We start from the raw sequence: 17,213 nt of genomic DNA, 5'->3' as shown, positions 1-17,213 counted from the left end.
TTTAAAAAAAATTACGTTTTATAAACAAAATTGCAAAAATTTGTAATAAAAAAGAGCTAAAAACTACTACATGGCCAAAGAAAAATTGTTTTCCTGTAACTTATTATCAAACCATAGAGGGGTTTTTTGACCCCTGAGGCAGAAAAAAACAGGATTGACAAATGTCAACAAATTTTTAAAAAAAAAATCGCAACATTTGTCATAAAAAGGCTAAAATACGTGATCTTAAAATATTGAAAAACATTTAATTACATCTAAAAACTATACAGTAACTTATTATCATACCATAGATAGCTTCAGTGGCTGGCTAGGCTTGAGAAACCTAAAAAACGACAAAATTTCCAAAAAATGCAAGTTTTACAAAAAATTGCTAAAATTTGTGATTTTATAAAGTTGAAAACTATACCATGGACAGTAAATTTTTTAAAAATTTTGTAACTTATTATCAAACCCTTAAAGAAGTTTTTTGGCCCCTGGGGCTGGAAAAACTTGAATGACATGTCAAAAAAATTGAAAACTGCAGGTTTTGTCAAAGAAAATGCTTAAGTTAGTGATTTTAAAATGCTGAAAGCCATTCCATTACCACAAAAAAAACTATGCAGTAACCTATTATCAAACCATAGAGGACACCTTGACCCCTACGGCCAAAAAACTCAACAAATGACAAAAATTTTTGAAAAACTTGAGAAAATTGTGAAAATTAGTATAAATTTGCGTGTTTTTGTTTGGATTACCAAAACATATAGCTCCTAAAATAGTCATAGAAATTACTTATGTTTTGAAGAAGATTTTTATCAACTTTAACTAGCCTCAATTTTAGAAAAGTCCAACAAATAAATTGAAAAATGACGAAAAATTGCAACATTTTGGGCTCAAAAACTCCTAAAAATGACCGTTTAACCTTAAACTACGGCCTTCCCAGGAGCTTCACCACACTAAGCACTTGAAGGACTACTAAACGCGGCTAAGGGCCTCTAATGAAACTTAATTCCCGCTGGGCGCTACCTGTTAACCCCGTTTTTAAGGACAAAAATTCAAATGGGTCAGACGAAAAATCGGTCAATGAAAAATTGCATAAAAAAAGACCGACAGGACTAATATAATTGCTACAAACTTCGTTTGAGAGCAATTAATCAGATCTAAGCACTCGCTTGCTTGTAACAGAGCGTTAACATGTTTGGTCGTGACATTTTGTTCGGTTGTATTAGATTCATATCAAGGCCCACGGGCCGCTATGGAAGGGTCGTGGCTCTCGAGGCATTTCACCTCAATGCGGTAATTTCACGCCAGCTCGCAAATTACATTTAATTTCAGTCAATAAGAATAGAGCATAATTTACGATCTATTGTCCTTTTGATCTGTAGCTTGATTGGCCAATAAGCAACTAAACTTAACTTTCGATGTATTGTCCCAAATTTTCACTATCGGCCTTTTGTCCTATCACTCCTATGAAGACATCGCTCGGTCAAAATTGGCTGAACGAACGCCACTCTAGCATTTACTTTCTTCCCTTGGAACGAGCTAGTAAAAATACAGAAAAAATTTGAGTAGGATTACAATACTGAAACTCGAAAATACACATAAGTCAACGAAAAAAATTGAGTAGGATTACAATGCTGAAACTCAAGCCTACCAAGAAATTCCATGCGACAAAGTAGTTGTAGCTGGCTCCTACCACATACTGTACAGGCATCGCGCCACTCAGGTGGAATTTGCTCACACTAGCAGACTGAACAACTGGTGCATTGTCTCCTTCTGGTTTAAGTGCTGTGACATCATACATGTGATATAGACAGCTGGTCTCACCACACAGCTGGACCAGAGTGTATTTCACATCCCTGTCCTTCGCCACAGAGCTAAATGACACCATCTATCAATGAAAACCGGTAACACGCTCAAAGAGGTTCTGGAGGATTTACAAATCACTTAAATCTCTTTACTATTATCTTTAGCAATCATTTTTTCAAACATAGAAGCATTTCAGGAATGATCGTATTTTATAGATATTGTTTTTTTATTATACAGCGGTCTACATTGTAATGCCCAAATTTTTAAATCATGAGGCTCAAACGACATTGCAAAAGATGTTCAAGTTTCAAACTCTTATTTATAAATAAAATTGTTAAGTGGTAGTGAATTTTAAAATTGTTAAAGCAACAACGTAACAAACAATTTTGTGTCGTAGTCCATTCTCAACTTCTTGAAATCGAAATAACACTGCAGCAAAAACTCTAATTGGTTGCTTGGCAAGGGTATTTGGAAAACCACTCTTAACTTTCTCCAAGATATCAATCGATATCGAAATTTTAGAAACAGGTCGGGCGTACATACAGCTTTTTCGCTGAATATCGCAGGCCGAGAAATCAGTACTAACGTGATCTTGTTGTTTGGGAATGCAATAGTGTTTGAGGTCTCTTTGATCTCATGAGGAACCACTAAGTTATGCTCTGAGAACATCAGAAATCCAACAGAGGCAGACACCAACTGCCAGTCACTGAAACCAACAGCAAATTAAACATTTTGATCTATTGAACATTTTGCTTAAAATTATTATGAGCTATTGCACGCTTACAAGACAAAGATTGTAAATACTTCTTCATTGAAAAGAATTTTGAATTAGCTTTTTGAGATCTTAGCCAGATTAATGATAAGAAAACGTCCAGATACTTGCAAAACCATTCCATATGTTTCAGGAAATGAGGCATCTTACGAATATCATGACATTATCCGACATCATTAATTGTGAAAATATGGCAGATTGAGATGTTGCTGGGGTGTTCCAAATTTAAGGTCACAACCTTGCATTTTCTGGCAAGCTTAACCAAATCTCCGCTCTTAGGGTCTACAGCTATAGAGTAATAGCGTTATTAATCTGATGACGAGAAAATCCTGCAGTTTCATCTTGACCTTCAGGGTCAAAACAAAACCTCTGAGTATGTAAAGAAAACTTAATTGGAACGGCTAGAAACGAACATTTTGAAGTAAAACCTACCATAGCTTCCAAAAACTGCTAACTAAATTTCGATCTCAAAAATGGTTGAACACAATGTCTTCCAATCCAACCAGAATAAAATGACTTCACGCGCATGTTCATTAAAGGGCAATTGAAAACTCACCCTTCAGGCGAAACTGGGAAATCAAAATGTCCAACTGTATCCATCGCAATTGCTCCTGCCTTTCTAGCTGGTTGGCTAGTTGTTAAAGAGAGGTACTCTGTCCCATTCGCATACAGAGTGGCCACCTTAGTCTGGTGATGAATGGTGAGCTGATCGAAGATCTTATCGCTGCTCACAGGATTAATACTGACCGAGTGCTTAGTCATTGAGGGTGCCTCGATAAAATAAGCCTGAAATAAACCTAAATTTTATCAACTAAAATGCGAATATTGCTCAAACCATTTACAAAAAATGTTGAACCGTCTGCTGTTCTCAGAACATCTGGAAATTTTTTAGATAATTTTGGTCTTGATATACACCCAATAGCCTCATTGGTAATCACGGCTATGAAACACCTGCGAAAACGTAGTTCAGGACAATTTCAGCTGAATGTTTAATAGTTTCGCTGACAAAGATATCAAGTTTGCAAAGCAACGCAAATTTTCATTCCCCTTTAAATCACTTGTTCTTTTTAATAAACCACAACTCCATCATCCACATTCACAGCAACGTTGCATTTTTAAGGCATGCTTGCGCCCAGAATATCAACGATTAGGTTAGTATTGTCTTACCTGGCCACCTTTACAGCTGTAGAAGAAGCCATAGACATCTGACTCCTTGGTCACTGAGATTGGCAGGACCTTTTGTCCCTCGCAATCCTCAACTGGGAAGGTAGTCATGTTAGCTAAAATATAGCACGTTTCCGTTCTCATGAATTGTATCGTCGCCGAATGATCATTACAAACATTTTTCCGACTCTATTATAGATACTATTAATTGGCAAGAAACGTAAAAGATAATACAGAATAACAACACCAATGCAAATTTTATAAACTAATCAATGCAAAATTTATAAACTAATATGGTGTTTTCTCAGTGCATTGATGTGTACTTTTCTGAAATCGACAGAATTTATCAATTGCAGTTCAATAACTGTTTTTGTTGTCATTTGAAAATCGCCTAGAGTTCTCCACTTTCACCTGTTTCGAAGGATTAATCATTCTTGTTGAAGTTGTTTTTAGAAAAAACCATAAAACTTTTTTCTAATATTGGATAAAGCTTTTTTGACAAGCTTGTAAGGTATGCTGGACTTTCTGAGCTACACAGACTTTCACGAACCACCATTATTCCTTGGATTTGTTTAAAAACTGTGCAACTTGGCATAACCCGTTGGTTAAATACTTAACGAGACAAAATTGAAGTTTTATGCCAACCCACCTCAAATTTTTCCAATTGGTTGTCATTCTATCGCATTTCTTTTAACAAATAAAAACAGTTCAGAAAATAATTTAGTTAAGAAAGGTCACCAAAGAACTGTAATTGCTACTAACTCCATTTGCGACCGGCTTAACACGATCGACCACATTATTACATGTAGTACCTAATTATCGCAATGCGCGAAGTCCGCGAGTGAAAGTCAGAAATCTGCTTCTTACAATTTTGAATGAATGAATGAAGTAAATTTAGTTGCTTGGTTAGTTGCAAGTATACAAACTGAAGTACTTTAAAAACAATAAACATTAGTCCAACCAGGACAACCAATGAGAAAAACAGCTGTGATCGAGTGGTCGCCGAAATGAGATCCTAACATTAAAAACTTTTGAACAGTTTCTCAATAGAAAAGATCTATAATTTCTGCGCTATCAAACACATATGTTTCATTGAAGCTTTTACAAAAAATTTTGAACGCCGGTTTTGTAAAATTTTTATGTATGCTGACTAAATTCTTAAAGATTGCAGTACGCTAAAAAAGACTTTAACTCATTTGTTATAGTTGAGTTTTTGTCGACTTTAGTGGTGGGTTTAAGAGTCCTTGAGATGCTCTTCTAGTACTAATTCTACTCGAAACTTGGGCAATTGGCTGAATAACATTATCATAGCTACCATCTCTAACTCTTTTGAATAACTCGCAGAAAACCGCTGAAGCGTGGAGTTCGAATACTGAAAAGATCTTGTGCTTAAGGAAGATGTTTGATACAGAGTTGAACTTCTTTGAAAAATATTGCCCTCACTATTCGTTTTTGAATATTAAAATATCTTGTAGATATGATCTGTAAGTCAAGTCATAGCTTAGAATGACGACGTTGATGATGGACTTTGCATATGCTTCGTAGAAAATGAGAAGGTGTTTGCGGGTTAAAATTTCGTTAGTTACAAACCATTCCACAAAAACGTGTCAACTTTCTTCTAAACTGGCTTACATGGTATCTAAATTTTAAATCCTTATCAAGATGTATTCCAAGATATTTGCATGAACCATTTTTTTTAAAGAATTGAGGACATTTGGTGTATCAGTTGTGGCACCAAAACCAACGATTTCACGTTTGTCTGTATTCAGGGTGAGCTTATTTAACGATAGCCATTGGATAACATCTTTTACATTTTTCTCTAAGACCTCTCCAGATTTTTTTCAAAGCAAAAAAGACTTAGTTCAATTTGATGTTCCAATTGTTGTGATTTTAGATGAACTGACTGCATTGCTTGCTATCATGCATTCCCAATCAATCTTATCAACTTACATCTAGCCTTTGAGTTGGTAGGTGCCTTCATGTCAACACTGTACACTTTGCCTCCACTCGTGATCAAACAGGACATCTTCTGTCGACTCCCACCTGACACACACTTGATTGTGGAACCATCCTCATTCAATTCAGGCACCACTCCGATCGATCTGCAAAACAATCAGTTCCGATGCAATCATCAAGACAAGGCCTCATATAGAAAATGCTCAAAATAAAGCTAATGCTTTCTTTAACTCAGCTTTCTTTAGCAGATTACTTAAAAATGTCAAAACTTTAAGCAAGGAAAATGTAAAATTCATAGGCTAATATTTCCCAGGTAAAATCCTCGCTCGTCAAGCACTGTTACTTGACAACGCTAAAATTTGAGAGCATGTGAGCAGTTTCAAAAAGACTATGCGATATGACTAAACACACTTGATTCTTATTTCCTGTCTTTCCTGAGTTCTAATTCACAATAGGCATAAATTTTAAGAGTTGTAAATTGCTCAAAAGGATAGCGAACTAAAAATTCCATTTGCTAATTACAATCAAAGCAACATGAACTATATTTAGCGCAGGTTTTGCATGAATTATATGTTGCTTCGCTCCATTATTGAAATAGAGCAAATGCAGGAATATTGGCTATGTTTGCATGCAGGAAGGAGCACTTAACGACTAAAGTGCTGCTTGATGTAGAGATGTTGAGACTACAAGTGGTTTCACATGGCACGCGTTCTGGAAAATTATAACTGGAATGAAAAATTAACAGTGATATAAAAGATGGCACCATTTACTAACTGGTAGTGTAAAATAACCGACAAGAAAAAAAATTAAGAAGCTGCTCATTTTTCTCCCAAACAGTTTTGGATGCCAGAGAAAGTTTTGTTTCACATCCTATTCTCTTTCATTAAAAGTTCATAGCAATCGCTGATTTTAATAAAATGATTAAACCTAATCGACTAACGTCGGGCGAATTGATCTCAAACGACCGGCGAGTGGTTGGCTACGTCAGTAGTTAGGCACGGTTTAGTGAGGCTAGCTTTAGCTTAATTGAAGAGGCGTAAGTGCGCGCAGCGGGAGGAGGGTGCACCGGGGCCTGATGGGGTGGCACTGATGGGGGGAGGGCAAAAGGTGGGGGGGGGGCAACAGTGGAGGGGGGTCAACCTCTAAGAACCGCCTTGGCACCATAAGTATGTCTCCAAAACAGATTCTGTGAATCGCATACTTGAAGACTAGTGTGCTTAAAGGCTCTAAGAGCACTTAACGCCCACTGGGTGCTACCCGTTTGAGGACGAAAAGTCAAATGCGTCAGACGAAAAATTTGTCAAGCGAAAAATCGCATAAAAAAGACCGACGGGACTAATATAATTGCTACAAACTTCGTTTGAGAGCAATTAATCATAAAGTGACCTTCAATCTTCCTCCCTCTCGAAAAATTCTTTAATCCTCCAATAATTTTCTGATCTGATCGTAATTAAACACTGTAGCCCTTTGATTTAAATCAGTAGAAAGAATCCGTTTCTGTGCCAAAAATCTTAGAAGACTGCTAAATGAGAACTCACGCCAATACTAAAAAGATTGCTTTCTATGTGTTTCCAAATTACGATAAAAACAACTTTAATTACTTCATCTAAGGAAGCATGGATCAATCTCACTTTCCAAAAAGAATACACTGTTTTTCCTTATAACATGAAATTGAATGAATGTGGACGTTGCATGAGTCAATTAATGCGCAACCAAACTCACGCATGGCCGACAAATAATGCAAAATGATTTGAAACAAAACCGAATACTCTCAAAAAAATTGCACTCGAACGACTAGTGGGAGTTTTAATCAAATGCAACCTGCTTCAGTCGGGGGAAGGCGAGTAGCCTGGCAAGTTTGACTGAAGAATTCACTAGGGGGCTTCAAATAACCTCACTAGAGGTCAATATATACCACTATTAAGGTTTAAAGTGGAAAAAATGACACCAATTTCGGCGCACTTATCATCTGACTTTTAGTATCAAATTGCCGCCAATTGATTTCAGCTGCTTGAAATTACGATAAAGAGAGAATTTTAGATCAAGCAAAACGCAAAAAGTAAAGGGCGTAAAAGTCATTCGAAGTCAAAACGGTCACGCGAAAATTTTGAAAAAAGACACACGTTTACTATAATTACTTCTCTTCGAGAGCAATTGAAAATCAAAAACACAATAGCAAATAGCTGTATGTGTTATATAAACTGGAAAGTTTTCGAAACGTTATCGAAGGCTCAGAAAACAATTAGAGCCGATGGCGAAATAAAAACAAAAAATTGAACAGCCTCAAATGTAGCTCAATTTGCATGACAGCAAACCGCTACCACCCATTCAGATTGTGTACAGCTCAGGAAACATGTGCGGGTGTTTTGCTTTCATTTTGTTTTGAATGTGTGATGGTGGTAACGCGATCGGACGTCAGAGAACACAGCTAATCATCATGCTTCACAGACGCGATTGTTAGTGATGCGTAAAAAGGTTGGTGAAGTTCCCGCTGAAAAAGAAACAATTCAAATAAAAGCAAAACACTCAGACACAGAGAGGATAATTCTAATAAAATTTAGTTTCAGACCTCAAAAATTGACAACTTTTTTTCTTCAAAACATGCAGAGTTTGCTTCTAATGATTGGCTAAATGGTGTCACACAAAAAGACGGGAAGGCATCAAAAATGTTATCCAGAGCAATAAAGGCAATATTGTAGGGATGGCAATAAAATGAAATTTAAAAATACGAATGTGCTGGGTAACTTAAGAATCGATTTCCATATTTATGCAAGAACCTGACGTTGTAAAGTCTTATATTTATTACCTTGATCCAATTTATCACAAGCCAACAATAAAAATCCATAACATGCAATAACTAGAAAAATTTGAACAAAACCAAAGACAATTCCTTCAAAATTCAACCTTTGAGAACAAACTGATCCAATTGACTTTCAAAAATGACGTTGAATTGAAGTTAAAGCGGCTAAAAGCCGCAATAAGATGCATCGAGGGCGACAGTTGAACATAGCTGGCAGACATCTCCAAAAAAGTCTATGGAGAGCCAGGTTACAAAAAACAGACAGATTGAAAAACCACCACAAATGAATGTGGACGTTGCATGAGTCAAATAATGAGCAACCAAACTCACACATGGCTGACAATTAATACAAAATGAAAAGAAGCAAAACCGACTAACGTCGGAAGAATTGCTGTCGAACAACTAGTGGTAGCTCTGGTCAATTGCAACCTGTTTCAGTCGGGGGGATAGCCTGCCAAATGTGACTAAGAAATTCAATAGGGGGCTTCAAATAACCTCATTAGAAGTTATAATATAACACCAATAAGATTTAACGTGAAAATGACACCGAACTCGTCGCAGATATCATATCACTATTAGTATTAAAATGCCGCCAATTGATTTCAGCTGCTTAAATTGCGATTGAGAATTTTAGATCACGCAAAACGCAAAAAGTCAGGGGCGTAAAAGTCATTTGAAGTCAAAAAACGGTCAAGCAGAAATTTTGCATAAAAAAACACTCCTTTACAAAAATTGCTTTTCTTCGAGAGCAAAAGAAAATCCTAAACAAACAGTAACAAATGAAGTCACGCATATCAACTTGAGCTGTAGGGATTCACTAAATTGAGTTTTCGGATCTTTACCAAAGGGTCACAAAAAATTTGCAGCCGATGGCAAAAAAATACACTGAACAGCCTCAAATATAGCTCAATTTTCAAGACAGCAAAACGAAACCTTCGATTCAGATTATGTACACGTCATGAATCATGTGCGGGTGTTCGGCTTCAGTTTGTTTTGATTGTGTGATGGTGGTGACGCGATCGGGCGTCAGAGAACCAAGCTAATTAGCATGCTCCACAGACGCAAATGTTAGTGATGTTTAAAAACTTCTGGTACAAAAGTTACTTCTGTAAAAAACAATTTGAATAAAAGCTAATCACTCAGACACAGAGAGAGGATAATCGTAACAAAAATTGGTTTCAAGCCTCAAAAATTGCCAACATTTTTCTCCAAAACATGCAGAGTTTGCTTCTAATGATTGGCTAAATGGTGTCACATAAAAAGACGGGAAGGCAACAAAAATTTTATCCAGAGCAATAAAAGCAATATTGTAGGAATGGCAGTAAAATGGAATTTGATTTGAAAAAACAAAAATGCTAGGAAATTTCAAAATCGAATTAAATATTTATGAAGAACCTGAAGTTGGAGTTCTACATTTAATACCATTCATCCAATTTCTCACAAACCAACAAGATCAACGATAACATGCAGTAACTAGATAAATTTGAACTACACCAAAGAAATTTCATTCAAAATGCATCCTTTAAGAACAAACTGATCCAATTGACTTTCACAAAAGACGTTGAATTGAAGTTAAAGCGGCTAAAAGCGGCAATAAGATGCATCGAGGGCGACAATTGAACATAGCTGGCAGACATCCGCAAAATAGTCTATGGAGAGGCAGGTTACAAAAAACAGACATATTGAAAAACAACCACAAATGAATGTGGACGTTGCATGAGTCAAATAATGAGCAACCAAACTCACACATGGCTGACAATTAATACAAAATGAAAAGAAGCAAAACCGGCTAACGTCGGAAGAATTGCTGTCGAACAACTAGTGGTAGCTCTGGTCAATTGCAACCTGTTTCAGTTGGGGGGATAGCCTGCCAAATGTGACTAAGAAATTCAATAGGGGGCTTCAAATAAACTCATTAGAAGTTATAATATACCACTAATAAGATTTAAAGTGAAAATGACACTGATCTCGGCGCACATATCATATGACTATTAGTATTAAATTGCCCCCAATGATTTCAGCTGCTTAAATTGCGATTGAGAGAGAATTTTAGATCACGCAAACGCAAAAAGTCAACGGCGTAAAAGTCATTCGAAGTCAAAAAACGGTCAAGTAAAAATTTTGCATAAGAAACACTCTTTTACAATAATTGCTTCTCTTTGAGAGCAAATCAAAATCACAAACAAACAGTAACAAATGAAGTCACGCATATCTACTTCAGCTGTATGGATTCACTAAATTGAGTTTTCGAAGCGTTACCAAAGGGTCACAAAGAATTTGCAGCCGATGGCAAAAAAATATACACTGAACAGCCTCAAATATAGCTCAATTGTCATGACAGCAAAGCGCTACCTTCGATTCAGATTATGTACACGTCATGAAACATGTGCAGGTATTCAGCTTCAGTTTGATTGTGCGATGGTGGTGACGGGATCGGAAGTCAGAGAACCAAGCTAATCAGCATGCTTCACAGACGCGAATGTTAGTGCTGTTTACAAAACGCTGGTACAAAAGTTCCCTCTGTAAAAAACAATTCGAATAAAAGCGAATCACTCACACACAGAGAGAGGATAATCCTAATAAAAACTAGTTTCAGACCTCAAAAATTGACAACTTTTTTCTCCAAAACATGCAGAGTTTGCTTCTAATGATTGGCTAAATGGTGTCACACAAAAAGACGGGAAGGCATCAAAAATGTTATCCAGAGCAATTAAGGCAATATTGTAGGGATGGCATTAAAATGGAATTTGAAAATACGAATGTGCTAAGTAATTTCAAAATCGAATTAAATATTTATGCAAGAATCTGAAGTTGTAGTTTTATATTTAAATCCATTCATGCAATTTATCACAAACCAACAAGATCAACGAAAACATGCAATAACAAGAAAAATTTGAACTACACCAAAGACATTTCATTCAAAATGAATCCTTTAAGAACAAACTGAGCCAGTTCACCTAAAAAATTGACGTTGAATTGAAGTTACAGGAGCTAAAAAAGCGGTAGTAAGATGCATCAAATGCAACTGTTGAACTTAGCTGGCAGAGTTCCGGACAATAGCCGCAAAATAGTCTACGGAGAGCCAGGTTACAAAAAACTGACAGATTGAAAAATAACCACAATTGACAGCCAACGCCCCGATTCAGACTGAAACAACGAAAGAAAAATTAAAAGATTGATTTCTTACAAATATAAAAAAGAAGATTTTTTTTAAATTCAATTTGGTAGTTAAGATCACTCCTGTTTAATGAGAGGATGGAGGGATTAGTATGAAATTAGAAAAAGATAGAATAACGGGCGTCTAAAACTCGTCTTTAGCCCGTTTCTCTGTTTTATTTGATTTAGCATATGATATTGAATAAGTTCATTTCAGATTGCTGTGCTGAACAACTGCTGTTTAAGTGCAGCTCGAATAGAATGAGGAATGAAAAAAATAACAAATTAAAAAGGTGGCAAACGCAGGTTAAAGCGAAGAATCGCTGCGAAAGAATAGACTTGCATTCCGTATAAAAGAGATAGAAACAGACACATCTAAATTGAAAACATAGCTGGCAGATTGCCAGAAAATAGCCGCAATAGCTTCGTAGATCTGCAGAGTCAAAAAAACAGTGAAAACGACACACCAAAACAATTCGTTTTTTCATTGAAGGCTGATATGTTAAATTTTGATTAAAATCTGTATAAGTTTTTGCTGCATCTATTAGCTGCTCTCTAATAACCTTCATTTAGAGTGACACACATCCATTTGACCTTATCTCTTTGAATTAAAGTAAGAAAAGTCGATTTCAAAGTGAGGAAGTCATTTTTGTGACAAACACGCAAATGAACAAAAAAACTCGCTGCACTAAGAGCGAAAAATGACGTCACGCACGCACTTCAGTTGGAATTGCATGAACGAATGAACAAAAAGCCGATTTGAAGTGGTTGTGACGTCATATGGTCGTAACAAAAATCTCGACGACGAAATTAAAAAAAACAAGAAGGCCAATAATAGCCCCCGCTATCGCTGTGCGGCTATGAAAAAGAAACAACGCCTCCCAAAGAGCTATGCAAAAAAACACTCCGCGATAAATTAAAAGATTGTTAGCAGAAGCTAATTCGCAGAAGCCTTTTTAATAGGGACCTTCACTACACATATGAGTTCCTTTGACCTTAAACTACTTCAATAAGCTTTAAGTTATAAAGTGCAAAGGTCATTTTATTTAGTGGGGTAAGTCACGAATGATCAAAATCTAATCACGCAAATGACCGAAAAACTTTGGCTAAAGAGAATTAAAAATGAAGCCACGCGCATGAGAAATGAGGTTCAGAAAGACTTTTTCAGCTTTGTTGTGTGAACAAATGTAAAACGAAAGAATGTCAAAAGACGAAACAAAAAAAACAGCCGGAAGACTTCCGGAAACGACTCTGTATAGAAAATTGACTACCCCAAAAAACAAAATGAACTTCCTAATTGATAATGCTAATCAATTTGAAAATAACAGGCAAAATAACAATGGAAAGGAACTGATAACAAAAACTGATAATGAAGCTGATAAGAAAATTCATTACGAATTGCGGCTCCGAAACAACTACTGGCAAAAAAACTTTCGGCACAGTTAGTTCTCATTCAATAACCGAATTTCGCTTGACAGAAGAGGCGACAAAATAGTTGATAAAGAGAAGACCGGTGAAAGTGAAGTATAGTACCTAAAAAAATTCTACAGCAAATTTGATTAATTTTCTCTCTCTTTGGAAAATATAGCATGAACAGAAAATCACTCTCTCTTTTATCTCTTCAGCAATTTGACGTCAACACTTTCTTTTCAAGCATTTCACTTCCTGTTTGAAATGCACGCAAATAAAATTACCGATAAAAACGCTCCGCCAATACTCCTCTTCGCAGCTATAAAAACAAAAATAAGAGCGCGATAATAGCCGACCGAGAAAATGACCCGGCTATAAATGATATCAAAGCTCTGCTTGTCAGAAATTTGAGATTTCCAGTTCTATCCCTAATTTCAAATCAGATATCAAACATTCTATGAAAACAATGCGATTTTGTGTAACAAATTGCAAGCGTAGCGAAGGGAAAAGTTAGGAAAATTAGATAAAACGAAACAAGTTTGCTTAAATTTTGTGTACTCATCATTCACCATGCAACCTAAATTCAAAATTTCGACCAGTATTTAAATCTCTCAACATTAAATTAGAGTTACAGTCCTCAATTTAAATTCAGAAAGTGACAAGGGAAGTTACTTTTTGAGAGAGGGAAGTCATAATCCATCATAAACAAGGAGGCTCGGTAATGTGCGTCCGCACATAAAGTTCCGACCCTGCTCATCCGCATTTTTGGCATAAATGTCTAACAAATGAACAGATAGACAACCCCAACAATTCATGTATTTTTGAAAAAAAAATGTGTATGAACAAAAACATTACCTCCAATGCAAAAACTCAGTGGATTAGAAACTCCGCATTAGATTGATGAGATCAGCCATTATTAAGAAAGCAAGTCAAGAAGAACAACAAAATCAAACAACAATAACAACAAACTTTAATTCCATTCAAAACTTTAGGTCCATTTTTATAAAAATTATCAAAAAAGTCAAAGTAGCCTCAGGTAAAACTGAAACTAAACAAAATAACTTCTACGTCACTAGAAAAGATATCGGACCAGGCTCGGTAACAAATTAAACAAAAAAGAACAAAAAACAGCCAAGTTAAAAAACTGGCTTAAATTTTTAAAAACAATTAATTTCAAAGTAATGAAAACCATTCAACCTGTTTATGATCACATATGCCTCTATAGGAGGTCTATAAAACCTGTCATTTTTTTATGCGGTTGCAAAAGAACAACAAATAGAGACAACCAACAAAAATTCAATTAAAACTTGCGAAAACGCTGTCGAAGCCGTGAAGCCATATTTTTGGTCTCAAAATATGTTCAATTGAGGCTTATTCGAACGCCAATATTGTGGTGCGCGACCTCTCTTTAAGGAGAATAGGTAACAAGCGGACAAAAAAGGGGCAGAAATAAGTAATACTTTTGTATTTGTCGAAAACAAATTTTTTTCAAAGTCATTTGCTAAAAAATGAAATTAAATAGGTTCGTTTATTCATCCAAAGGAACCGCTTGAAGCTTGAGACCTGTTATTATTCAGAATATGTCATAAGTCTACAAATAGAACGTCAAACACAGACAAATAAAAAACTAGTTTACATTTCTGCGAAAATCCTGTCTCCAAGCCAATACATTCATAACGAGTTCTTTAAAAACATAAAACTTTGTATAGTTGAACCTTCCCTCCATGATAATAATTTATATGTGACCTGTAATCAACAAGACTAGGCAACAAATAGACAGAGAACAAAATGCGAAGTAAGAAAGTTTTTTCTTATTTTCGAAAACAATTGTTTTCAAAGTCATGAAGGCCATCAGCAATCTACCCAAATCAGAATATAGGCTCATTTAATCCTCCAATGAGACCTGTCATTCTCCAGAAAACTTCAAGCGAATAAGAAGAGAAAGTAAAAACAAGAGTTAAAGACAAATTGAAAAAATTCAATTAAATTCTTCGAGAAAGAGGGAGTCGAAGCCGTTAAAACCATAATCTACGCCTTTTAAGACTTTGATATGTTCAATTGTGCCTTATTTTGAACAACAATATTGAAAAGTGTGAACTGTCGATACAGTGATAATATGACAAAAAAAACGTGAAAAATGGGCCAATGTCTAAAAATAAAAAATGTTAAATCTAGTACTATCAAAGCCACAAAACCATAAAGCCAGAAAACCATAGATTAACGCTTCAAACCGAAAAAAGAGATTAGATTAAAATTCAGTAGAAAGAGAAGAAAGATGAAGCTTCCTTTCATTGCTGACACTAAGCTACAAACTGACCAAATGAAGAGAAAATTAGTGGCAAAGTTCAATAAGCCATTGTTCATTCAAAAATCTAACATTTTTATAAGTCAAAACGACCATAATCTTTCGAGTAAAGAAACTAGATACATAAGTTTAGAACTGCTGATGACGCCAATTGGGATTTTCAACAGTGAGCTTTGATTTGAATTGAATTGTTCTTTCTTTAATTGACAAAAAAAAGATTGAAGACCGACTGATTACACTCCGAACCCCAATTTTTTTTTGGGATGTAACATTCCAGAAGTGGACCAAAATTAGCCTTCATAATGCTGTTAGTCCATTAACAACACTCATTTGTTTCGATCGATATAATCATTGAGTAAAGTTAGCAAAAATCGGCAAAATTTTAATTCCAGACTACTCTCAATAGAAGTGGAAGTAGGACTAGCTCCCTTTGTAGTTAACAAGGATTGTGTTAGTTGTTTTTGGGTGTGTACTTCCGTCAAATTTAATCAAAGTCGACTAAAGAGGCTTATTTCGGGCAATTTTGATGAAAAAGGCTGAAATTTAAATATTTAGCCCAAATTTTAGCCAAAAAAAATTAAATAAAAATAGGCAACAACACTTTTTTGTCTTCAAAAATAAAAAGAACAGTACTATTGTTAAGAGGTTTTACATATTTTAGCAAAATTGACGAATTTTAGGCAAAAATTAAGGAAAATGAATAAAAATGAATAAAAATAACGCAAATCGGTCTAATATTCACAAAAATTTAAATCACGATAACTCGCTCTCGAAACTAAAAAAAAATCTTTTTAATTCCATATTCTGCGCTGGACGGGCTTTTTAATGATGTCACTCACAACTCTCTACGATGAATATATCGATCCGTAAACATTGTCTGAACAAAAAAAAACAAAACCCAGTTGAGTATATAGTTCCTCCCCCCTCAAAAGGGGTCAGAACAAATAGAAGGCAAGTTAACAAAAAACTCGCACCAGTGAGCAGAACTTTCAAGCGAAATCAGCACGGCCTTCACTTATTAGAAAAACACTAGTTACGAAAATTCGGCACATCTCCCGTGTCCTGTGAAAATGAAGCTCCAAATAATTTGATATGATGTAAATTGAAACGGTCACAATTCATCAAGTTGAGGCAGTTAAAAACTGACCTGACACCAATTGGAGTTCCCACACTAGCGCTCACAACTGCAATCTCCCCAACACACGGCTGAGATTCACCATCAACAATACATGTGGCCTCTTCATCAGTAGCCTCAGCATCTCGTCTCTTCTTTTTAGAGGAAGAGCTATCATCAGTTGATTTTTGTGAAGGTGTGAAAAAGGCAACGTCATCTTTTCCATCTCCATCCATATCTCCCAGCTTGGAGACTGAGCCCGGTGATGCTAAAACTCAGTTCAAGTTATAGCATAGTCATTAAGAAGTAGCATACAAACCAGAATCGAAATATTTGAAATAACCAAAAGGCTAAATACTTCTGAAATAAATCAATTGAAGATTCATCCAATATAATAAGTACCGGTTGTCACGCTGTGCATGTTCGTTTTTCAAAACATTTTAGACAATATGTACATTTCTCAGTACGATCTCATGATCAATACGTTCTGATCAGTTTCTATTTGTCGCGTTCTTCCAGTTCATAGGGGCTTCCATTAAATAAAGCTATCCTCATCACCATAACATAACCGACTAAACGTCGAAAAAACTGCTCTCGAACGACTCTGCTTAGAGCTCCCAAGACCGAACGTCGTGGGAGCTCTAATCAATTGCAGCCTCCTCCAGTCGGGGGGTCTAAATGGGACTAAGAAGTTCAATAGTGGGCTTCAAATAACCACATTAGTGGTTAACATATACCACTATTAAGA

The 17,213-nt window shown here is 35.8% G+C and overlaps 2 protein-coding genes across 3 annotated transcripts in view; one reads left to right on the top strand and one right to left on the bottom strand.

Moving 5' to 3' along the window:
• The window catches only part of LOC142349531 (putative acetylcholine receptor chaperone), a 359,559-nt gene that overhangs the window by 177,113 nt on the left and 165,233 nt on the right, over positions 1–17,213 (top strand). The window lies entirely within an intron of this gene.
• Positions 1–17,213, bottom strand: part of LOC142349723 (uncharacterized) — a 31,700-nt gene that overhangs the window by 3,949 nt on the left and 10,538 nt on the right. For both annotated transcript variants that reach the window (XM_075401456.1, XM_075401457.1), the window contains exons 3-8: positions 16,499–16,733; positions 5,675–5,826; positions 3,728–3,840; positions 3,117–3,346; positions 2,375–2,494; positions 1,634–1,856 (exon numbers count right to left, since the gene is read on the bottom strand). In XM_075401456.1, coding sequence (XP_075257571.1) covers positions 1,634–1,856; positions 2,375–2,494; positions 3,117–3,346; positions 3,728–3,840; positions 5,675–5,826; positions 16,499–16,733 — 1,073 coding nt within the window. The remainder of the gene's footprint in view (positions 1–1,633; positions 1,857–2,374; positions 2,495–3,116; positions 3,347–3,727; positions 3,841–5,674; positions 5,827–16,498; positions 16,734–17,213) is intronic.

The sequence above is a fragment of the Convolutriloba macropyga genome, chromosome 11 (assembly GCF_964194025.1).
Source record: "Convolutriloba macropyga chromosome 11, txConMacr16.3, whole genome shotgun sequence".
Lineage (NCBI taxonomy): Eukaryota > Metazoa > Xenacoelomorpha > Acoela > Convolutidae > Convolutriloba > Convolutriloba macropyga.
This window is presented reverse-complemented; position numbering and strand designations above follow the sequence as displayed.